This window comes from Lasiodiplodia theobromae (genome assembly GCF_012971845.1).
Source record: "Lasiodiplodia theobromae strain AM2As chromosome Unknown scaffold_13, whole genome shotgun sequence".
Taxonomy (NCBI): domain Eukaryota; kingdom Fungi; phylum Ascomycota; class Dothideomycetes; order Botryosphaeriales; family Botryosphaeriaceae; genus Lasiodiplodia; species Lasiodiplodia theobromae.
Window position 1 is genome coordinate 912,589 of NW_023336333.1, and position 23,490 is coordinate 936,078.

The 23,490-nt window shown below is 49.8% G+C and overlaps 6 protein-coding genes across 6 annotated transcripts; 3 read left to right on the top strand and 3 right to left on the bottom strand.

Annotated features, from left to right (window-relative positions):
- Positions 1-3,180: 3,180 nt before the first annotated feature.
- On the top strand, positions 3,181-4,143 carry LTHEOB_5048 (F-box domain cyclin-containing protein; the record flags this gene model as incomplete). Its single annotated transcript, XM_035514150.1, has 1 exon — positions 3,181-4,143. One exon carries the CDS (start codon positions 3,181-3,183, stop codon positions 4,141-4,143), a length of 963 nt encoding a protein of 320 aa, XP_035374490.1.
- Positions 4,144-8,924: 4,781 nt separating this feature from the next.
- On the top strand, positions 8,925-9,917 carry LTHEOB_5049 (Gpi-anchored cell wall organization protein ecm33; the record flags this gene model as incomplete). The annotated part of the gene is made up of 2 exons (XM_035514151.1): positions 8,925-8,997; positions 9,052-9,917. 2 exons carry the CDS (start codon positions 8,925-8,927, stop codon positions 9,915-9,917), a joined length of 939 nt encoding a protein of 312 aa, XP_035374491.1.
- A 1,489-nt stretch (positions 9,918-11,406) lies between these two features.
- On the bottom strand, positions 11,407-12,602 carry LTHEOB_5050 (uncharacterized protein; the record flags this gene model as incomplete). Its single annotated transcript, XM_035514153.1, has 4 exons — positions 11,407-11,691; positions 11,744-11,938; positions 11,998-12,463; positions 12,520-12,602. 4 exons carry the CDS (start codon positions 12,600-12,602, stop codon positions 11,407-11,409), a joined length of 1,029 nt encoding a protein of 342 aa, XP_035374492.1.
- A 1,249-nt stretch (positions 12,603-13,851) lies between these two features.
- Positions 13,852-14,595, bottom strand: LTHEOB_5051 (Fad dependent oxidoreductase; the record flags this gene model as incomplete). The annotated part of the gene is made up of 3 exons (XM_035514154.1): positions 13,852-14,079; positions 14,162-14,461; positions 14,536-14,595. The coding sequence occupies 3 exons, from the start codon at positions 14,593-14,595 to the stop codon at positions 13,852-13,854; spliced, it is 588 nt and encodes a 195-aa protein (XP_035374493.1).
- A 1,778-nt stretch (positions 14,596-16,373) lies between these two features.
- Positions 16,374-18,728, top strand: LTHEOB_5052 (Tyrosinase; the record flags this gene model as incomplete). The annotated part of the gene is made up of 6 exons (XM_035514155.1): positions 16,374-16,587; positions 16,641-16,777; positions 16,833-17,470; positions 17,544-18,116; positions 18,201-18,504; positions 18,561-18,728. 6 exons carry the CDS (start codon positions 16,374-16,376, stop codon positions 18,726-18,728), a joined length of 2,034 nt encoding a protein of 677 aa, XP_035374494.1.
- A 288-nt stretch (positions 18,729-19,016) lies between these two features.
- Positions 19,017-20,241, bottom strand: LTHEOB_5053 (Transcription initiation protein Spt5; the record flags this gene model as incomplete). Its single annotated transcript, XM_035514156.1, has 4 exons — positions 19,017-19,373; positions 19,430-19,553; positions 19,615-20,042; positions 20,095-20,241. 4 exons carry the CDS (start codon positions 20,239-20,241, stop codon positions 19,017-19,019), a joined length of 1,056 nt encoding a protein of 351 aa, XP_035374495.1.
- Positions 20,242-23,490: the final 3,249 nt, after the last annotated feature.

Here is a 23,490-nt window from a genome sequence, read left to right on the forward strand (position 1 = left end):
GCTCTTTAGGCAAAAAAGATATGTTGAAATGGTAACGACCGATTGGTAGAAACGACAGTAATTTCTAATGATATAGAAGTTGAAGAAATATGTCCTGACGGAAGTATGCAGACTCTATAAAATGTAGACCTTAACTGAGATATGATATCCTTAAGAGGGAAGAAGTAGCAATAATAGATATACAGTATTTACTAGCGCTCTCTTTTAGAAGGCAGAAACGACATATTATTGCAAAAAATACAATAAGAAGTTTGGGCCAGCATCTAAACTTGCAACATACGACAACTATTTTAACGTAGCTCTTAGTAGCTTAAAGCTCCCCATCTAGGGCTCTGCAGATAGTATACTTGTGTTTTCTAATTGTCATCGCCGTCTTGTTGCAGACGCTTCTCACTCTCGTTGTATTAGGAACATCGACAGTTGGTATTGCAGAACCAAACTGAGAGATTTGCTTCAATGCAGCCATCGAGTAAAGCCTTTTTTGTATATATAAATACAAATAGCAAATTCTATTTCCAACCATCCAGCAGTAAGCTGCTGAACATCTTCGATGGTCTAGTGGTGATGATTTCCGCTTGTCAAAGCAGCTGCTCTAGCAAGCGCGGGAGACCGGGGTTCGATTCCCCGTCGGAGAGATTCTTCTTTTGCTCCGCTGTCGTCTGTGTAGATAGCTCGGGCGTGGTGGTGAGAATTTTTTTGGGGGGCGTTTGGTCAGGACTCGGGCTTGGCATGTTGGGCAAAAGAGCACTGTTACGGTTTTATGGCAGAGTGCAATCCCCGTTGGAGAGACTTCTCTTTTACTTTGCAGTGTATAAATGGCACGGACGTCGTGGTGGCAATTCTTTCACTGAGGGGATATCTTCATACCATGCTTGATTATCCAGCACTGAAATCTTTGTCCCTTCCGTCAGGCTTGATGGCTCAGTCAAGGATTCTCTTTTACCTATCGGAACAAGCTGCAACTGATTGCCGAGAGATGATTGGGTCACAAAATTTTTTGCTTGTCGGCAGTCAGCTCGGGAAGACCGGCCACGGCTAACCTGAACGAGCAAGCCACGTCGGCTCCGGTGCTAAGTTTATCCGCCTCATCCGGCTCGCTCGCCGGTTTCCTATCTGGGGGATTTTTCTTTTACTTCTCCAGCGACGGTCGTAAAATGCCTTGTCTCTCCCCCGTATTCGCAAAAAAGCCAAGATAACCGACCACTCTGATTAAGGATGCGCTTCGGAATGACGACGTGAAGCCATGCGGGAGGAGCATATACCCTAATGAGCTAGTTGGGTTGCTGGGAGCTGCAGCACAGCAACCAATCAAATGTTGGAGGCCGTTATTTTTATCCACATGGTGCTCCCCAACATCTGGGTCACCGTCTGTTCTGCGATGATCATCCAGTTAGACCATTTCTATTGCCTTTCTATCCAGCCTCGAACTATTAACGTACTTTATATCACGAACTACATTCCAGTGATGAATCACCTGCGTCTTTCACTGCAGCGACCACATTTATTACAGCCGATGATGATGCTCCGATCGGTAAACCTCCGTGTCAATCCCAGCCCCATTTTCACCTCAACTACTGCTGCAACATGCTCGTCAAAGGGTTGCCCCGATCCTCTTGTGCTGGCGTGGTAAGTCCGAAGCAGAATATGTCGGCATGTTTTAGAGAATAGGGAGCGTTCAAGATGGTTTAATCATGCTCTTAGTTCTAAATCACCCTTCTATCAGTAAGAGATACATAGTTTGTCAAAGAGCAATGGCAAGGGAGAACGGCTTTCAATACAAATGCGAGAGGACTGGCCGGACTATTTACATTCCTTAGAAAAACCAACGGGACAGTAGTTGTCAAGATCTGGGGTTGGAATGAGCGAACGAGTAAGCCGTACCAGTCTCTTACTCCCGATATTCCAGATAGAGAACCACCCATTATGGGATCGAAATTACGCCTTTTGAGGCAATTGTACCAACCCTTGATTGCTTGCAGAGCACCACCTGTTCCGAATCTATGGTCATTTACCATGGCTGCCACAGAAGAAAATCAACCGCTTGCCAATAGCAAGCATTGCTTATCACAAGCGTCAATAGCTCAGCGGTAGAGCGTAGGATTGCAGTTAACACTGCTGTCATCCCGAGGCCCCCGGTTCGATCCCGGGTTGGCGCTTTCCTTTTGCTTCTGGCTTCTTTTTTGTGTTGTGCATGGTTTGTGGCAAGGCTGAATGGAAAGGGGCCATTTACGAGGTGTGGGGGCGGAAGTGGGGCCGTGGTGGAACTCGGACAACGGCCGCTTTATTTTTGGCCGTGATGATTGTATTATACACTGCTACGAGGATTGGAGAGAAACCAAAGCTGACACAGAATGAAACAGCATTCTGATGTCAGTGGGCATCCTGCTGTCCCATGCCCGCTGTCTGAAGCTTTAGGGTAGAGAGGTGACTGCAAATGATTTCTAATCTTTTAATTCAGTCTCCAGATATAGTTTAGCATTTTTCTAGCAGTTCCTATAGCACATCTTTTTGAATTTAATTGGCCGTGGCATACGAAAACGTAGAATCATTTGAACTCCTCAGATAAGTACTGAATAGTGATGATTTTCTCAAGAAAGCATCACTGCGCACTAAACTAGAAGTGCAAATGGTTGGCATCAAAACAAAGATGGAACATCCAATTCAACTGTCAGCGAAATATTAACCCGAAGATTCTTGCGAGGAGTTTGTGTTTCGTACTAGTAATATATAGAGGAATATTACAGCCCAAGGCTATCCCGAAAATAACAGAACCCTCAAATCCAGGATAGCGATGTCTCACCAGATTCTTTTCTGAAAAAGAAAAAACTTATATAGACAGTTCAAACAATCGTCCGGACGTAAATATGGAATTGTTAATTCGACATTTCCATCTGGATGATAGCTTCAACTGCCTATAGAATAAGCAAGAAACAAATTCAGGCGAGCCATCCGCTGTAATACCCCTCTGTAATGGATTAACACCAGGTTTCAGTTATGATAGGTGGAATCGTGGCCTTTCAGGAAAAAGCAACTTCACCACAGCGGTTAGATGTAGATATCCCTGTAGAATTCTAGGCAGCAGCCGGAGAATCCCGTTTACATCATTTAAAGAAAACCTCATCCTGTAACTCAACCTTCAATTACTCCACGTCAATTCAAAACAATCACACCAACTCTACCATGTCATTTGAAAGCCTCCCAGTCGAGCTGTACCTAGAGATAGCCTCGCACCTGCGCCTCCGCGACCTCATCATCTTCCGCAGCGTATCTCAACGTCTACGTTCTACCATCAACGCTAATATATCATCTGTTCGCCCCACCGCTCGTCGGGAGTTGCTGCGCTTATGGGACCGAGTAGTCAAATCACCCTACTTCCTGCCCAGCCGCCAGCACATCATCCCGCACTTGCGAAGCTTCGACCGCCACACGCATCTTACCTCGTTGCCTTACGCAGCAACGGGACAGCTACAACTGCCTGATGAGTTCGAGACCTGGATCCTGGAGTGGCCTGCAAAGTCTGTGATTGGTTGGATATGGCCTGGATTGGACCAAGGACCGTACTATCAACCTTCATACAACGAATTCCACGACAAGCCTTGTGCGGACGTATGGTGGCAGCTAGCTGGCGGGAATCCGCTAGGGCCTACGACTGCGTACCGGCATGTTTATCCGTTTACCGTGAAGAAAGGGGAGGGCGGTGGGGACAAAGAACCCTTCTTGTGGCTCAATTGGCGCTTCTCTGGATGGTCTGACGACGATGACATTGGTTTCGGATTACCAGTGTGGATGGTCCTGCCCGGAGATCAGCAGCATTGGGCCTTTGGGACCGGGCATATGCTCATCGTTTCGGGGTTGGGACCTGCTTACGACGGTACGGTGCAGCTGTTCGAAGAGGGATTTGTGGATGAGGGGGACGGGGGGAGGCTGCTTCTCAAGGATACACCGGATGACGAGGATTTCCGTAAATATCCTTATAGGGGTTGGGGCAACAGAAAAACAAAGCTGTGGTTTCGGGGTCAATCTTGGACAGACTGGTTACAGAAGCAGCTGGAGATTTTGGAAGAGGGACATGATTTCTGGGATTGGGAAGCGTGGAGGTTCAAAGCGATTGACGCGGAGCATATGCCATGCAATGAACAGTAACAATTTAAATGCAGAAACGAAAGATATCACATTTCAGCCGAGGCCTTGGAAATTTTCCTTTTAATACAATCGAACTTTTCTCTGTGAATTATAGCCGAAAGATAGAGCTCATACCTCAAAACCTATCAGACTGCTTTCCAAACATACACTGCTGTATGGCCTGGTTTTGATTTGGTCGGTTAACGTAAAGAATAGTGAGACCCCAGCCTGCACTTCTCTTCTTTATTTCCCTAGAAAAGCAACATATGTGGGTAGCTGAAGCTATCGTCCAGACGTGTATTTAGGACAGCCTCGGCGAATTTTCAAGGAGGGAATGTTAAATCTGTAGATCGAACAAAGTAGACACCGGACTATTGACGGAAAAAGTCGTCATACAATAGCTACATAGATATGGTGGCGTTATACTAGACAGACTACATGACTACCGATGATGCGCAGTAAAGCAACGGCCCATCAACAGCTACAATCAAGGTCATAATGGAGGCTAAAGCAATCGTATTGAGCTCGCCATATAACACTGGTGGAGTCATTCAAAAGTTCCACGGCCCTCGGCCGTAACATTATCATGCCGCTCACGGTGGAGAGGCGAGAACTTGGTTGCAGTGAAAACCGGATTAACAACAAAAAGGGTAAAAGCCTTAGGCACTCTTGGGAGTACAAGATACTAGCACTCAGAATTTCGATCTCGATCGTGTCTTTTTTCATCACCGTGGCTCAGCTCACCACGTGGCCTCTCCGGTATATCGGTAAGAGAAGTGCGCCATAATATCCCACCATTGGTAGCTCATGCAGAATTCTCTCGGGATTCATTCCCTGCTCCTTCTGTTGAAGGGCTTTCCTCCGCCCGTGGCTATGGGTACTGCGCCCTATCCCGGCATTGTGGTAAATACAGGGTGCGAGAGTGCATAGGTTCTAGTTCGCTAGGAGCGGTCATCGAGGCTGAGCTCACCCATTGTTGCTGATAGTGACAGCTCCAGCAACATTACCCGGAAATGTGCATTATCCCAGTATTGAGGACCACGGTATATCGAGATCCTCCTTGCTGGGCGCCTCATGTCAAGAGAATGTATGGTTGAGTCGAGCTCAACTACACTGCCAGAAACTGGGGCCTGGGCTCCCGGATACGGTGACATCGCAGGCGATCCGGTAAAAGCCAAGGAAAAAGGCGGGAACGACAGCTGTGCAATGATAATTGGCTCGATTGCAGCCGCAATCAGACGCAGGGAGCATACTGCAGGGTCAACGGGAGCCCTCGGAGCATCTGTGGCTCTGGGAATCGGCTTCGTTTCACCCTGGCCATGCATCCCAATCGGCTGGAGACTACCATTTAGGCATCCTGCATGCAAGGAGTGAAATAAGCGATAATTTTATGACGAAATAACCAACTCTACACAAAGGGATTCGAGGAGTGCAATGGCTAATCGAACCGCAGCTGATGATACGCCCTGAACATTTACTGAGTTACCTTTTGGCCATTTATTATTACAATTTGCTTACAACAAGGTTCATACCGAGCCTGCTAACGCTCAGGAGATTTGCGCGCCGACGCATCGCCAACGAGCCTCGTAACTTTGGCCGCGCCGATATTTGAAGTTAACACGAATATGTAACGTCCGGTTTCCGAGAGGAAATCATGACATCAACGCGCATAGGTATACCAATAATTAATATTCTTTGCCAACGAGAGAATGCCATGTTGATGCCCTGGCTTGCACTAAATACGTGCAATATTGCGCGTATTACATTGAGACAGGGCCACACATCGTTGCTGAGATTCGCGGCGTATTGGCCGATGGGTACGCTGAAGGGCTGGTAGTATTCCAGCTGCAGGCCCCAGACACAGGATTCCCACGCGAACAGAGCAAGTACAAGAGAAGTGTTTTCATGAAGCCCCGACCAAGTGAGGAAGCAGATAAAGTCTATCGATCCTGGCCAGCAGAAGCAAGTTTGAAGATCATCTGCTGCATGTGATTTCCCACCCGCAAGCGGAAACATACAGCGGGATGCCAAGGCTTGAGGCATACACGCTGCGTATGAACCACACTTGGAAGGATAGCTTGCACGCTATTCCTTTCTGCGCGAATACCATGTGCTATACTATCGATCCTGCAACGGAACATGCCGCAGGTGTAGTAAGCGAAGGTACCATGGCTTTACTACCGAGAGGTGTGATCCACGGCAAGTCCCAGAGTCGGCAAGGCTGGCCTCCACAATTGCTACGATAATAGAAGAAATACTTAAACGCTTCTAGAATACTTCTGTCAAAGAAAAGGCCTGTCTGGAAGGTCGGTATAAAGATAAATCTAGCCCACGTCCGCATCCTTTAAGCCCCGACCATTGCAAACATTTACAAAAATCGGCTATTCAGGATGCTCGTATATACACTTCTTCAAGCGCTCGTCATCGAGCTGGTCGCGGCACAAAATTCGACGACAGCACAAAATTCGACCGCAGCAATGCCTTCTGGGACGCCTAGCTCGCCCCAATTCCGCTTTCCATTTACGACAGACGGTTCATGTGGACCAACAAATGGAAAAATGTGCTTGATAAATGGCACTTCTCCTTGCTGCAGGTCTGATCAATTTGTCAAGTTCATATAGTTCAGATGTTAACTCATTGTAGCACTAAAGGATATTGTGGCACTGGACCGCAGTACTGCGGCCAAGGCTACTGCCAAGCTGATTATGGAAAATGCGAGTCCAATCCCCCGACACTTAATCTCCCAGAGTGTAGCTGGGCTTTTCAAGGAACCAGTCCCCGTTGCGACGGGAAGTGTGGTTCGGCATACAACAATGCCATTTGCTCACCGGATGCTGGCCCTGATGCATTTGTGCAATACGGTGTCTACGGTTATGGGCCTTGTTGTAGCGCGGTCGGGTAGGCATATCTCCAGAGCTCCGGAGAGATGAGCTAGCTGACAATTAATAGCTACTGCGGGAACACATCCGACCATTGCAGCAACGGCTGCCAAAGCGGATGCCCCAACGGCACAGGTACCAATAGTGTACAAAACTCATCCTCATCCGCCACAGGGTCTGCGGCTGCAGCCACTTCGAGCGGTGTTGCAGCACACAATACTATTATATCATCAGGCGGTATCTTTGCTCTTGGATTCTCCGCCATGGCACTCATGTTTGGGTTATAAATAGAGCGAGGAGAAGTGGGAATAATGTACTTCAAGAAGATGCACTTGGGCTAATGTCTTTCCATTTCTAGTAAAACCAGCACACTTGATATTTGAAGCTTCAGAAAGGAGACTGTGAACTCATACCCTCGTTGCTCTTGCGGTCAGGCGGAAATGTTGCAATCTGCGGAGAGATTTCTTCGTCTTCGGTGTGCACTGGACGTTTCGCAGGCGTGTTTCCATCCAATTCAACAGGATCCATTTGTACAGGCGACTTTCCACACGAGCCATCGCCTCCACCCCCTGAGTCTTTAAGAGGAGGAGAGATATACCTTGGTGGTGGAGTTCGGTAAACTGTATTTTTAGCAAAGGGACTTTTTTTTCTTGTGTTAAGTCATACTTACCTCTTGCGTGCACAGATTTGGTTGCCGAGAGTTCCGCCGGCTGAGGGTTTATGGCACTGCTCGTGCCCTGAGGAGACCAGGTCATGTCGCTTGTCGTAGTTGGAGCTTCATCAGAGCGAGGAGGCGGCATTGTTCGACGCCTTCTCCACCAGATGAAGAGGGCCAGCCCACATAACAGCAGGAGACCGCCAATAGCTCCACCAACGGCGGCTCCTATCACCGTCGAGTTCGAGTTCGAGTTCGAATGCGATGGCAAGGGTGTTGAAGAAGCAGATTTAGTTGCCGAAGGTACTCCGGTTGGAGAGAATACCGCTGTAGCCTCTGGATTGCTTCCGAGAACTGCTGGAGAAAGATCCTGAGGGGGACATCCATCCTGGGCGCAAGCATTTGATTTGCAGCACCCGAAAAAGGAAGTGGTGATTTGAGGACAGACATAAAATTGGGCACCTGGTTCTTTGCAATCGAGCGTGGGTATCTTCAGGTCGGTTCTGAAAGATGCTGGATACAAGTCCTGCAGATTACAGCCCAGGGTGCATGGGTCTGTTAGACAGCACCCCACAAACCTTGAGCCAGAAAGGCAGGAGCGCCAGGATCCCGGGGGTGCATTGGGACAGGTGAAGTTCGACATTGCTGCTGTGCTCCACACGTGTGCAGGCAAAGAAAAACTGCTTACGGATAGATGTAGCAGAGCGTGAGCTCCGATCTGGCCAGGTCTGGCCAGGTCTAGTGGCTGTGGTTGCCCACTGGGTCCGACCGTACGCAATCCGCACAGCCCCGCATTGGTTCCGATGGGTGTCTACCGCCAAGGTCGTGGTAAGCCATATTCGACGAATGCGGTTGGCGTTGGAGCGGGGTAGTACCAGCGCATGCGAGGAAATTTTTGGCAGCAAAATGCAAGCTCTTCGAGCGGTGCAGGTGGCCCACTCCATTAAAGTCGAATCATTTGGTCCCGATAAGAGAATCACACCAGGGCGTGCAATGTAACTCTAGACGGGAAGATTGTTGATCCTATAGATCGATCCCGACTGTAGCCTTTGCATGGTTGACCTTTCCCGATTTTAGGTTAGTCCCTGTTACAGTTGCCATGTAAGCAAATAGCCTGCCATGGGAAGTGGAGCCGGGCATGGAATGCACAAGCCACAGACGATTTGACAGAGAGTCTTCCCAACTGCTCGGGTCGGCATCCAGGCGGGTGGATATGTAAAAACCAACCATCTAGTCTAATCAACCCACAACCTGCATATACCGAAAACATGCTGGACCACCGAAACTTACTGCGACTGTCGAGTTTTGTCTTCCTCTGCATCCTTGGCCAAGGATTTGCTCGTGAGTAATCCGATTTGAGAGAGATCGGCTCTGTGCTAAGTACCATCTGCTCAGAGGGACCGTCATGCTCCAGTTCGGCCACAACCATTCGGAATTCTGCCGACGCCACAAAACTTGCTGCGTGCCCCACATTCACCGGGAACATCAACATTGCCGCCGATGCCGGGAGAGATATCGCGCTTGATGGTATCCAAACGCTTCGAGGATACCTCAGTGCAGATTCTGCAAATGGGCTCAGGTCGTTGTCAGCCGACTCCTTGGAAACCGTGGACGGGTATATGTATCTGGAAAGGCTCGCGAATCTGGAATCTTTGAGCATGCCCAAGCTCCAAACAGTGGGACAACTCAGGCTGAACGATTTGCCAGCGCTGTCGAAACTGGGATTTGACGCCACCATCAACAACTGCTCGAATCTTTTTGTGAGCGATACAGCGCTGCTCACTCTTGATGGACTCGATCCGGAAGGAATTACCAATGGCTTCCAGGTCACGAGCAACAAGAATCTGGAAAATATCACCATGTCAGTGGCGTCCACAATGGCAACAGTCGCATCCAACGTAACCATCGCGAACAACTCCCCCGCTCTTTACGTCTCTTTACCAAACTTGGCAGCGGCACAGAACCTTGTCATTACAAATGCAACTCAGATCTCTCTGCCTGCACTCCAACATGCGTACATACTCAGTTTGATGAGCAATGCTTTTACTGAGTTCAGCGCGCCCAAGCTCGAAAGTGTTGGTAACGACACGATGGGAATTACGATACAAAGCAATCAAGGCGTGACCACGCTCGATTTTCCCGTGCTGGCTCGTACTGGAGTTTTGACTGTATTGGACAATACCCGGCTGCAGAATTTGGTACTTCCAAAGCTCCAACTCGTACCCAACGGCATTATGTTGGAGGGGAATCTGGCCAAGTGAGTTGCTTTCAGAGTTGCAACAAAACCACTCACTAACGAACGTTCAAAGCGTCTCACTTCCCAGCCTTCAAGATGTTGGACCTTTCATTCTCAACACGTCTTCGCCAGCCTTGGATTGCTCGCCTTTCCAGCAGTACAGTGATCAGGAAATAATTACAGGCTCTTTGAACTGCACCACCCCCAACCAGCATAGTTCGTCACCTCCTGTACAAACCTCCGGTCCTACTGGACCATCCACTGGGGCAAAGATTGGCATAGGTGCAGGCGTCGGCGCCGCAGGACTACTTGGGCTGGGGTTGTCGGTCTTTGTTTGCTGTAAATGTCTGCGACTACGCAATGTGCAACACGACAAGGGCCGACGCGCGAGTGAGGGGAAGATGGACCATACGAGAGAGGGTCTTCCATTGTACGAGCATGTTGTGCAGCTGCCAGACACTCAAGTGAGTGGTATTCGTGGATATTCTGGCAAGTGTGAGATGATGGAAACGTCTCAGACAGTGGGTGAGCTCGATGCACCAAACCAGGTACTTGAACTTCCAACAAATCGTGAGTTCGTGGAACTTGCAGCCGACGGTCCAGGGCGAGCTTAGATTGTCTCAGTGGCGGGGTTTTATTGACGAATTTATATATGTATCATCTAGTTATTGAGTTTCATAGAATGACGTAGTAATACTAGATAATGAGCACAATCGTGAGTTGTCATGTTGTTCTTCATTAAACCTGTCATCTGACGTTGTTCTTCATTCCCACTACAGTTATGTGAGTCATGCGTGTCTAGAGTTTGTACTACAGATAGCCTGCAACCTCGTTATCAAAATAGACGTGACATTAGTGTTGATTTGGGGTGGGGTTGGGGGTTACCACGAAAGGCAACGATGCGCGTAGAAAATTAGCTTCAATGCTGACTGGGAATCACCATGGCCCAACAGAGCCAGTCAATGCCAAAACACCGATTTTTTATTAGGATCAGTTCAACCGTAGGTCAGGCAGATTAAAGAAGAACGTTTTACCCTACGCTCTTGGGTGCCAGGTTTTATGGTATATTTCGTTGAAGCTCGAATATTTCGGAAAGACTTTCAAGCTCATATTGAATTTATGATAGAATTATCAGGCCGGACGAAGGATTGGTCAACTATGTAAAATAGATGTGCGGCTAATGACTAACATACTCTATGGATCAAAGTACGGACTACCACAGCGGGCTCGGACCGCGCTCCGCACAGGCAGCTGATGCAGTCTGGATTCTTGCAATCGGACGCGTACCATTCGTGCCGCGGGACGATTCCGCTGAGCACGGTCCTGATAGCTTCCAGCTGATAGGCGAGTCATACATTCACGGGCTTATGCACGGAGAGGCTGTGGCTGTGGAGGATTTTCACTTTCACCCAATCAATCTGGGGTAGCTAAACACATTTGGGACATTACTGTAACGGGCCGGCCCGAGCTCTATTTGAATTACATAGTTTCTAAAACGCTCTCTCTCTCTCTTCTCAATCCAAAGTAAAGCGACGAGCTTTGAGATCGTCGAGATGGAATGTATCATCCTCATCCGCCAACTTCTGAGCGCCCTCCTGTCTCTTGAAAATTGGTTTCAATCCATGATTGAAGTTGATCATGCATTGTATTGCCGTGACCAGCGTGGCAACGACAAACAGCCAGGCCACTGATGCGAAGAGGAGCATCTCATCCTTGAGCAATGTCTTAGCGCGGGGGCCTTCACCGCCCATGGCCGCAATGCGGCTCATGATATACCCCGCAGCGGCGCAAAAGAGGAGCTAGTCAATGCGTTAGCTAAAGGAATTTTGTGGGGTAACAAAGCGCACTTACGATAACCACGGCCATTCCCACTTTTAGCTCGCTACGGGTACACCACACTGCCAAGGAGATCTGCAGCAAAGCTGCCGGGATCAGGGCCATGACGATGGCAAACTCAGGCATTTCATAGTGCACGTTGATGACACCGTAAAGCACCAAAAATGCGATGAAAAAGTAGACACCGAGTTTCATCAGCACGAGGAAGACCTGCGGCGCGTTAGCAGGCCCAGATCGAAAACAACACACTGTGTGATTGGCTATCTTACTTGGTATGCGAGGTAGCGTTTTCTCAGGGCTACGTCGGCACTGACGTGCTTGTAGATTTCCCATGCAAAGTCGTTGTGCAACTTATAAGCCAACCCAGACATGCCGAGGGTGCTGATTCCAACCCATGCAGTAGAGGTAATAAGTGCAGGCTTGACGACAGGCCAGTAGCTGACGTCCGTCTTCACAAGCGGATTACTACCATCGTCGATGGTGGCAATGAGCAGTTCTTCATTTGTTTCTTTGGTTTGCCAGTAGCGCATGATGTTGACCCCAAACAAGCAGCCGTTGGCGACACACAGAGCAAACAACTGAATGTTATTTCTCAGCCGCAGAGCGTCAGTTGTGAGAAGTAATTGCCACCAGCAGCCAAACACAAAAAGACCGACGTTCAGCGGAATTGTGTATGACCTGACCATTTCGTACGCGCCAGGATTCACCCATCGCTGGTAGTGGATGAGCATGAAGCTGCAGGGGATGATGAGTCAGCCAATCCAGCTACCATGCACACAAAAGCTACTTACACTTCCAGGATAGTGATCACGGCAGCCTGCGCCGCGACAATCCCGAGGAAGCCGCTCTCCCACAGCGACCGCGGTTTGTACATGATGATGTGACGGAAGGTGTGTTGATCTTTTGCGGAACATCTGCAATATTTGAAAACGGGGCCTGGAACAATAGGGATGAATATTGGCGGGCTCTGTGCACAGCCCTACTGCCGATCAGGGGCAAATCCATATCGCCATGTGGGGCCGCGCAACACGAATGTGGCGTTGGTGACGTGCCGCCTTACCGAGCCACCAGACACACCTTCCTCCCTATTTCCTCTGCGAACACCCGACGATCCGGCCGCTAGCGAGAGTAGGTCCTATAGTGTCGCGCCGATTGGCCGCATGCTGCCTCCGTCGGACACGCGTCGAAGCAGTTCAATCTCTCCATCATGTACCGTTCCCGCCAAGGCGTTGCTGCTCGTGCAATTAAGATGACGCGTCTAAAATCCGTATTCGGTGCCGCGCCCAGAAAAACGGTTCTCCCCAAGCCACACTGCAATCTGCCGCCGTTTCTGCTTCCTTGAAGTCGCTTTCCTTCGCTAATCTCTCGCATCGCAACGCCGTTTCATTTTCCTAGACGATCTTTCCCGCCCTCGATACGGACTCGCCTATTTTTAGTCCCCCGAAGAATCTAGACTTCTTGGCAATGTCGAGGCAAAACGCAGTCAAAAGCGTCGCTGTTCCTTCCGTTTTATTGCTTGACCTTTTTCGCATTCTGTAGCACCGCGTCAGGTGCTCATGGCTCACGTGGTACTCACGCACAGGTGGTGTTGGCCGAGTAGTTCACAGACACACAGGCCGCGACTAAGCTTTAGTGGAAGCCGGCTCCAGGACGATCGTGCGGTACCAGAGCGCCAATGCGCATCGTGATCTACAAGGCGCTGAGCCGTCTCCTCAAGGCTGGACGGCACATATGCCGTGCCGGGCTCCGTGGTCTCCACAGCTAAGAAAACTTTGTCCATCCCTAATCGAGACCTTTGAACCTTCCGCTGTGCTACAGACGACAACAGAGAATGATTGAAAGAAAGTCAAGATGATGGGCGTTTCTTCTGTGGAAAGGAATGGCGGTGACTCCTTGTCGAAATGAAGCATGAGTAGTATTCCTCGTCCATCGGAGAATACTATTTGTGCTGGATGCAAGAGATATGGACTGATTCAAAACTAAAGGTCCGGAGGAAAATGTGAAGACAAGGGGGTTCACCCTTCTCCCGTGGCGGAACACTCGATAAACAACGACAACTCTTTGGAAGGAAGGCCGATATTACACGACAAAGTTCTGACTTGAACTCAACCTACGAATTCATTCTAAAGCCGCAAATCCCTATTCTGAGGAACCACGTCCCTGAGTTCCCTCTGCTGCCCCTTTCTCACGAACCCGAATTTTCCCATCTCAGCGCCGATCTTGTTTTCCCAGGACCACTTCCTCATAAGGTCTTCACCCAACCTTTCCGCCATCGAGTCGACCACGAAGTCACCCAGCAGCGGCAAGAACTCCCACCCGTGCAACGACCCACCCGTCGCCATCTGCAGCCCCTTGTACCTCGGATGGGGGCAGATCAGAAACTCGCCGTCCGACGAGCAATCCTTGGTCCTCGCAAACGGCCTCTCCGCAAACCTCGGCGCAATCTCCCTTCAACTCATCTCTGATCCACTCCTCTATCTCTGTCACGAGCCGCTGCATCGTCCCCTCGTCCACCACCGTCCACGGATACAACACCCGGTATTCTTTCTTCCCAGCCGTCCTATCCCCGTTCGAGTCCGGATCCGGATCCGGCAGCTCGACCGTGTTCCACAGGCCACCCGAGCGCCGCAGCATTTTCAGCAGGCCGCCAATGGATATGAAGATGTCGACGCCGGTGATGAGGTTGGTGTGGCACGCGATGACCTTGTACTGCGCGTACTCGTCCGGCGTCAGCTACACGTACGCGATGCCGACCGCCTCCGCTTCCGTCACGCCGTCCAGATTGACGAGCCGGGCGGACCACGCACCGGTGGCGAGGATGGGGGTCTGGGCGTGCAGCTCGCGGCCGTCTTCGAGGACGACGCCATGCACTTCCGGGGGAAGAGAAGGATGGGGAGGAGAAAGAATAAGAAGAGTAGAGCAACCGATCGACGGCCGTGCCGAGGACGAAGTCGATGCTCGGCTTGGGTAGGCCGCGCTCGTAGTAGATCTTGACGATGGCCTTGGCGTTGACGGTGGCGCACTTCTTGCTCGTGAAGCCCTTGGCCCACTTGCGCACTCGACCGAGTTATGCCTCTGGAATGGGCGCGTGTCCGTTGTTGCCGTTGAGGCGGGCGAAGATGGCGTCGTGCATGGGCAGCTCATTCCACGTGTGCGGCGGCTCGCGCTTGAGGTTGGCTAGCATCTCGCCCCAGAAGGACTCGAAGTCGCCGGACTGCCCGTCGGTGCAGAAGGTTACAGGTTCTACATTTTCTCGATTTGAACTGGAATGGAATACAGATCACTGAACGTGATGTTGAAGAGGATTCGCGTCATAGTAAGGGCAGCGGGGCTTGACGGATGATGGAGGCATCTGAACTCGAAGACCCTCAAGAGTGCGGTGGCAGCTTCTACAGAAAAATATTGCAATCCAAGGTCGGCGTGAATTTGCCTCTGGAACACCTGTTGAAGCTCATGTCAGAAGTCGTTGATTGCTATCCGGAACAAAAAAAGAGTTCAAGTTGAATTATTTAGTTCCAAGAGATAGCCTTTCTTCGACACGTGGGTTTTCAATTCCACATCTCGTCCGGACGGTAGCTTCATCTACCCATGACATGAGCAAAAACCATCTATTGGCTCGAAATCCTAGTCACGTTTTTTTTTGAGCTAATTGCGGGAAATGATCATTTACACAATGATGACAGTGTCCTACATGTGATGTTATTGCGGCTACGCGGGACACGGCCTCGTGCGGCTGAATGCGGGGGTCTCCGCAACTCTAGATCAACGCCACTACCCCGCTTCTCCTGATCGTCCCGTGCCCCTCCTCCCAATCACCTACTTGTTTCCCACATCTAGGAAATGGTATTGAGCTTTCCAGCTCGGCATGGCCGATGCAACGTACAAGACTCTCATCTTCCTTCCCCCCAGAGTATAACAATATAAGCGTACGCACGAAGAATAATTTATCGTCAAGATGCCCGTTGTTCCGTTCAAATAAGCTTGATTCTTTCCCCACACTAGGTAATTCAGACTGTTTCCGCTTGCGGAGAACCATGCTCCTTGACAAAACTGTCCGGTGAGCTGCTCAGCCAGCCACTTCAACGCCTCTCTAGAGTATCATTTGAACATCGTCATACAACAAAAGCTTTGTGGTCATAAAGCACTGGACTATGCTCAGTGATAGTGTTGCATCTTCGTGTGATGGAAGCTTAAAACAGGTAGGAACCAAACATGTGAGAGGGCGGGGTCGGACTCACGATGGTAAATAAGGTTCGCAAAAAGTGCAAGCAGCTTATCAAGCTATTGAGTAAGCGCCTTTTGGGCTGCCTTATTGGCCCGATTGGAGAGAATTCTATGACCACGCACTTCTTCAGCTACACAGCAAGCCGATCTAAAATCCGGCCCCTGCTTAGCCTTGCTTGCTTGTTGCGAACCGCCTCCGTAACTGGTTGAAAATATCAACTTTTACTGAATGGCATAACGCGCTTGTACGTAAGGGATCAGTATCTAGGAACGCCTCTAGTCTATTTGTGAATCTAGAACACAAGCTTGGATATATTAGGGACTCTAGAGCTCTCGCCCACCTTGCCAGACTTCCAGTTCAGTCATTTCCTTCAGGATTCAACTGCAGCTCTCCTCAGCTTGCACAAATCAACCACGCACGATGGCATCCATTGCCCAGGCCCACGCCAATGGCAAAGTTGTCGGCCTTGAGTCAATCTCAGACGGCCAGCCGCAGCCACGGCGCGAAATCGACGACCTCATGATGAATGAGCCTGTCGTCTTCAATCTTTTCCTGCTCGCCCTTGAAAGCATTCAGAAGGATCAAGCGGACAATGATGGCCAACAGGACAAGATGTCTTTTTTTGAAATTGCCGGTTTGTCTTCCTCCTTCGCCATATCCCAGTATATACTTTACTCATACATCTAGGCATTCATGGACTCCCGAACAGGCCGTGGAATAAATTATCTGTCCAGAAAAACATGTACACTGGTGAGATTGGGTACTGCGTCCATGGCTCTTCATTGTTCCCAACATGGCATCGTCCCTATCTGGCAATGATTGAGGTAAGGTACTATCCTTATACTAAATATACCACAGAGCGGCTAACGTTCGATCTAGCAAAGCATCTTTGACGCCATGGGGAAGATCGCAGAGAAGTTCAAGGATCCCAAGTACAAGGACGCTGTCCGGAAATTCCGCCTTCCTTACTGGGACTACTTCCACCCCCGCAAGATAGAAGGTGCTGACCCCAGCAAGAAACCGGACTACGACTTCAGCTTGCCTCTAGTCTTGAAAAAGGAGGAGCTGATGGTGTATAGGCCGGAGGCCGAAAATGACTTGGTGCCGATGCGCAACCCGTTGCGGGCTTTCTGGTTTCCAAAGACCGGTGGTGTTTCCGAACAAGACTGGACGGCGAAGATTCAGAATCAGCCTGTGGTTCGGAATGCATCATCCTACTCCCGGGACCGCACCGTGCGTTACGCGAGTCGTCAGAGCCGCGATCAGGATGACTACGCTGAGCTTGACAAGGCCTTGAATCGCGCAAGGACGTTCCTTCTGCCATACATGATCAGCTTGGTCCGCTCAGATGTGTACAAGGACTATCGCAATTTCGCGACAGCGGCCGTCGGGGGCTCCTCGAATGGATCGCTGGAAGACTTCCATGGAAACCTCCATGTGACAATTGGCGGACCAGGAGGGCATATGTCGGAAGTTGAGGTGGCAGCGTTTGATCCGATCTTCTGGCTACATCACTGGTCAGTGTTATGATTTCACTTTCAGCCTCGGGTATGAAGAAACCGACTGTGGCTAACGCATGTCTGAAAACAGCAACATCGACCGTATCCTCGCCATTTGGCAGGCGCTGCACGAAGGCTTCATTGACATGAGCAGCAAAAACCCGAGAGAAAGGGCCGACGGACCTCTTTACCCTTTCCTCCATCCCACGAATCAGGACAATCAGCCCTACTGGGACAGCACCCAATCCAAGTCCACCACGACATTCGGCTATACGTACCCCGATATCATGGAGAAGCCCGGTGGAAAATCCATCCGCGAGCGTTTCGATGAGAAGTACGGTTGGGGCTCTCCAGCAAACGTTGGACAGGAAATACATTTCCCTGAGGAGATGAAGCCCATCACAGTGCAAGGACCAAATGGAGCACAAGTCTTCCACAGAGTGACTGCAAAGGTTGCTCACCCTACCCAAGAAGTGAAGATGGCCGAGACGAGGATGATGGAACAGCAAGTTATGAGCAGCCCTGGTGCCGGTCCTGGTCAGAGCGGCAACCCACACGGATCGGCGCCAGTGTCATCTTTCCCCAGTGGTGACGAACTCTTGAAAAATGAGCCAGAGGGAACGCGCCTAGTGTTGCAGTGGTATGTTGATTGCGAAGTGGACAAGTAAGTTTCTCTTGCCCGATTGGCCTCCCATATTTTTGCGGATTTCATCCTTTCATCTATCAATTGCTTATTATAGTGATACAGGGACGCTATCGATGGTGTCTTCACCATCTTCTACTTCGTGGGCCCTCTGAGCGAGCTCAACAATGATCCCGAGTGTTGTTGGCAGACGGAACCCAACCTCGCAGGCCTCAATCATATCTTTTCCGCGCGGAAAGAGAACTGCTATAACTGCGAGAGCCAAGCCGAAGAGGGTCTCAAGGTGACCGGCACCAGCCCCATAAACGCATCCTTGCAAGAGAACATCGAAGCAGGGAAACTGCAGAGTCTCAAGCCGGAGGACGTAGAGCCTTTCCTGAAGAAAAATTTGATTTGGAGGGTTGTAAAGGTGAGCTTCTAAGATGTAGTCATCGCCGAGGTACACAACTCATGTCTTGTTTGTAGGCCGATCGAACCACCGAAGACCCAGCGCAGGTACCGAGCTTGAAGGTCAGCGTTAGCGCAACATACTCCGTCCTTCACCCAGGAAACATCCTACCCGAGTTCAGGGAAGGTCATTACTTTCCAGAAATCACTGCAAACCACCACTCGGGTAACCCGCCTGATCAGTAGGCTATGTGTAAGGCTCACGGTGAGACTTGAAAGAAGAAGCTGCTATTCCGTTTTTTGAGCGGTGTATAACTTGATGGAACAATAGCCCTGACCCTTGGGTTTTTTGTGGTATACCGTCGTGAACATCTAAGCTTTCCTACGATTGTCGTTCATCCTTCGGGGAAAAAACGAAAAAAAAAAAACACAGTTATTTACGAGAAATGTAGCCAGCCTTTCATCGTTAGGAGTTTGATGAATATGAATCTTTTGACTGCATCTTCTCTAATTCGGACGATGCGAATGTCCCACCTATGATTTGTTACAGTACCTCCTGAGGACGTCAATAAGCTTCTTTCTATCCACCCATTTGTCGAATACTTGAGCGTGATCAATACCCTCGAACCATAGAATATCGGGATTGTTGCTGGCCTGTAGCGTGCCCTCCCATTTTCCTTCGCCCGCAAGATATGCCCGGACCGTCCTGGTGTCGACAATCAGATCCCGTTCGGACAGCACCACAGTTACCTTTCGGTTAGTGAGATCTTCTTTCCACAGTATGTTCTCGTTCCAGAAGAAGCAACGAGACAAGGTGTGTGCTACACCCATGTCTTTCGAGGCGAAATAAGAGAGCTGATGTTCATTGGCGCCGGATGGTTTGCGGATGATCTATCCCACATGGTTCTGATCAGTCTTAATCGCGCTGAGGCTGTTGTAATACTTACAAAATTGTAAGCCACGTCAGGGATGTGGAGTAGAAACGTGACTGGGTCTATGAGAAGAAGCGGTCCAATTTTCGAAGCTATCTTGGGAGAATGCAGCATGTGGGTGGTGATGACGCTCCCGTATCTATTTCTGACTGTCAATATCCGGGCAAAGTCAAACTGCGAGCGGGGAAATAAGGGCGTACGAATGCGAAACCAAGACGAATCTGTCCCAGCCATGGACCTTTAGAATGCGATCAATCTCAGCACACATCTGATCCCTTCGCAGGGCTGGAGACGTGATCCTAAAGCTGATGGGCATGATCTCTACAGCAATAATGCCAACACCTTCATCTTCACTGCGGTTGGCGCCAGAGTTGATTTCAGATAAGAAGTCCACGTATGGGTGTAGACCAATACCAATACCATGAAGAAAGAGGATTGGGAGCTTCTTCTTTGCCGTGTGTGGTCGGTGCCAATAGGTAATTGTTCCTGATGGCGAAGTCGATTTTGCGAGCAGATTTTGCGGACGAGGCGGTAGCACGGAGAACCAATGGCGGCGATGAGTCCGATGAAAGTCGAACCCGTAGTATGACAGACGGGCGGATGTTATTGCATCGACCACAAAGACAATCTGCAAGATATGAGCGGATCCCACATCCGAGCACGACGAGAAGCGTCCTTACCAAATACCAGATCAAGCATCGGTGCGACATGAGGACTTTGTCCAGCGATAACCTCAAGCAGTTTGCGTTTCCCTTGCCGCTCTCAATCTTTCTGCCAAGTTGCTCCTCGATAGCATGAATATACTCGTCGAACTCGTCTCCACTCATGGCATGAAGGTCTGCAGTGTTCAAGAACGCCCATGACAAGAATTCTCGTAGATTCTCCCGTTTAATTTCTGATAAAGGCGCACCCATGAACCATCCTCTAAGATATCGTTCATAATCCGGAATATTAGCACTGCAGCGACCGAATAGCTCCCCGCGCTGCTGACGTGTCAGAGGTGGGGGGTGTATCGCGGCCTTCTGCAGGTGGCGTTTCCGGGGAATGTAGAAAAGGACATAGAAGGCTACCTCAGAGGCAGTCCAGACGTCCAAAATCACGGGAACATGAAAAGCGCCTGGATGCAGGAAACGTGCGAGCCAATACAGTAGAGAAAGCGGGGTAACGGCGCGGAGAAGGAGGATGCAAATGCGTATAAAAATGTACTCTGCTGTAGAAGTACCGATCATGGTTGCGCTATGGTGAGAACATCAGAAGAAACTGGTTGCACCATGTTCGCGCGGCGTGTTGTAGTTGCTTGTTGCCTAGAGCTTCGGTTCCGAAACATGTGCGACGAGACAGCCGAGGCCCAACAGATCGCGCTCTCAACAAGTCTAGAACGGGCCGGAATAACGAAAATCAGGAGCTGATTCGTGCCGAAGCGAGCATCTGCATCGCTTCTGCAGACGCATTTATTCACTACAAAATAATCTTATTGCTTGCTGAAAAATTGTTTGGGGGCGGGAAACAACTTAAAAGTGACATTCGAGCGCCGTGAAGGGAGGCAGTCTCGATCTTTAGGTGGCCTCAAAATCACATGTCCGGCCTTGCTTTTTCGTGATTCTGGTCCCATGTCATACCATTATTCCGTCTCCTAAGTATTAGCTAATTTGATGTGTCTCGTATTGACTATCTCTCATTCGCTGGACAATTCGGGCCGTGATAAGCTAACGCGATCTAGATCTCATGCTTCGCCACAGACCAGGGCGTTACTTCCTTGGTTGTCCGGTGATCATGACGTAATTTCAAAATTACCTCGCCAACCGGACGTATCCGGTATCGGCATGCTAATGCAATCCCCTTACTAGAGCGTAAATTTCGCAGGATTTTTCTGATCGGCACTCGACCACTCTGCAGCCTCTCACAGCCAACCATTTCAGGGAACGTCTTCACCCCCCGCGTCAACCACAATACATGGAAGAGCTTTATTCTATTCGAGATTCTAGCACAACACTGTGCCTATCCTATACCCCCCTTAAACGCCTGCTGTTGCAGGAGTCGTTCCTGGCACTGCCGTCAAGCGCATCCCCTGAACCAACGTGCGAAACAGCTGGACCCAGCTTGCCTTCATCACCCTTATCGCCTTCGAGTTCTGAGCAAAATGGCCTGTATTCGGTAGCTTCATGTGAAAGCGACCCCACAGTACCCGCAAACATGCATGACGCCGGATCCTGCTCCGTCGCCAAAGACGATTTTGCAGTGAGACCAGATCCGTCCAGCCAAGTTGACTACCTCTCGTATGCTTGGCATGAGGACGACCTGCACTCCTCATGGCGCCACATTATTGTGAATCGCATGGAGTACGGTCAAGCATCACGCCTTGAAAATGCGTCGTGGCGTGCATGGGCAAAATCAAGACTGGATCTGCCAACCGTCCTCCCAGAGACTCTCAACTGGTTAGCAGAATCCCTCGCCGTTTTCCGATGCTCCATGCTGACTGTTAGCCAGGCAAAAGGAGAGCGATACCACCTGGCTCTATGGACCTCGGCAGGAACCCGCCAGCTTTTTTGCCACCGATGCACCTAAAGCATCCGGGAATTCTACGGCAGGCAGTCCCAAACGCAACAACAGATCGATTCTGAAAAAGAGGGGTCTCTTGGAGACCTTGACCCAACAATCGACAACTCCAAAGCAAAGACAACAACGGCCCGGATCCACTCGCTGGGCTTCGGATATGCCTGTCGTTTCAAGATCCCCAAAATTTTCAAGGAAACCCATCAACGAGCCCACACTCAAACCCAACTCACATTCCGATGGACCCGAGGAGAAGCACATTCGATTCAGTGAAGTAGTCGAACAACGCATCGCTTTGGGTTCTGAAGATCAGACAAACCACCCGGGTCATTCTAGTCCACCACCCGAAGTCGAACAATCTTCGAGCGATGATTCTGACGACTCAGACGGTGACGATCTTATAATGATCTCACTCCCAAAGCGTCGCCGCGGCTTTGAACCTCCATGCTCTCCACCACGCCGGGTAAGCAATGATGCTCGGCCGGAGAAAGTGGAAACGATGGCGAGGCTCCCGGACACTATGTTGAAATATAAGACAGACTCGTCTACCCCCTCAAGTCCGTCAATACATCGTTCGTTAGGTTCTGCAGGGTTGAGTAGATCATTTACTTCGTCTTTCTAGAATCGTCCCCGGAAGTTGAGGGGGCTTATTTCCCGGTTGATATCTTGTAAGCAGCATCATTTAGGTTTCGATTCGGTATGGGGATTTTCCATTGTCACAAATTCACCGCGCTTAGGTTAGAGACGATACAAAAGTTTAATCGTCCTTCTATAATCGCAGTCGCGATCTATTCTTATCCGAATAATCGTTTAATTAGATATCTAGAAACAAACCGGAAAATAGAATTACAGCAACGGGCGTGTAGTTCATGGCGCAATTGAACTAAAACGAACTATAATTCCCTCTGCTTGGTTCAAAAGGGACAGCAGCGCTACTAGGGAGTCCATTATCCACTGTTTGGTTACTCTGTATGGTATCAAAACCATCGCTGAGGAAATCCCGTTTAATGGGAAACTGGGCTTTCACGCATGGTCCCTCCATCTTGGTTTTGTTAATTAGAAACCTTTCGATCATTTCCGGAGCTCAGCAGGGGGGCTGGTGGGTGCGAGACGGTTCTAATGGTTGGATGTTCTGTGTTAGTTTGAACTGCGCGAATGTTCGATGGGATATTATGGGAGAGGGCGGAGTGACCTGAATCGAAGAGCTGCCTTGACTGCGGTTCGGAAAGCACTAAAAACAGAGTGCGGCTTGTGAAGCGTCGCGTTTACTTTTTTGTTGGGTCCGGATGCCATTGTTAGAAAAGTGCGCAATCTGGAGCACGACCAACGCTAATTGAGTACTACCCGTTATAGCTTGCTTCTGCAACTAAACTCAGCAATTCCGTGGCGCAGGTAGTCTGGCTTGACTCTTTTGCTACTTTACCCCGCACTAAAAGTCTACGCATCGAGGACAAACTGCATATTTACGCCGCACTTGGAGTAGATTTACGAGAGGCGCAACTTGTTAGTAAGCCTCGCACTAG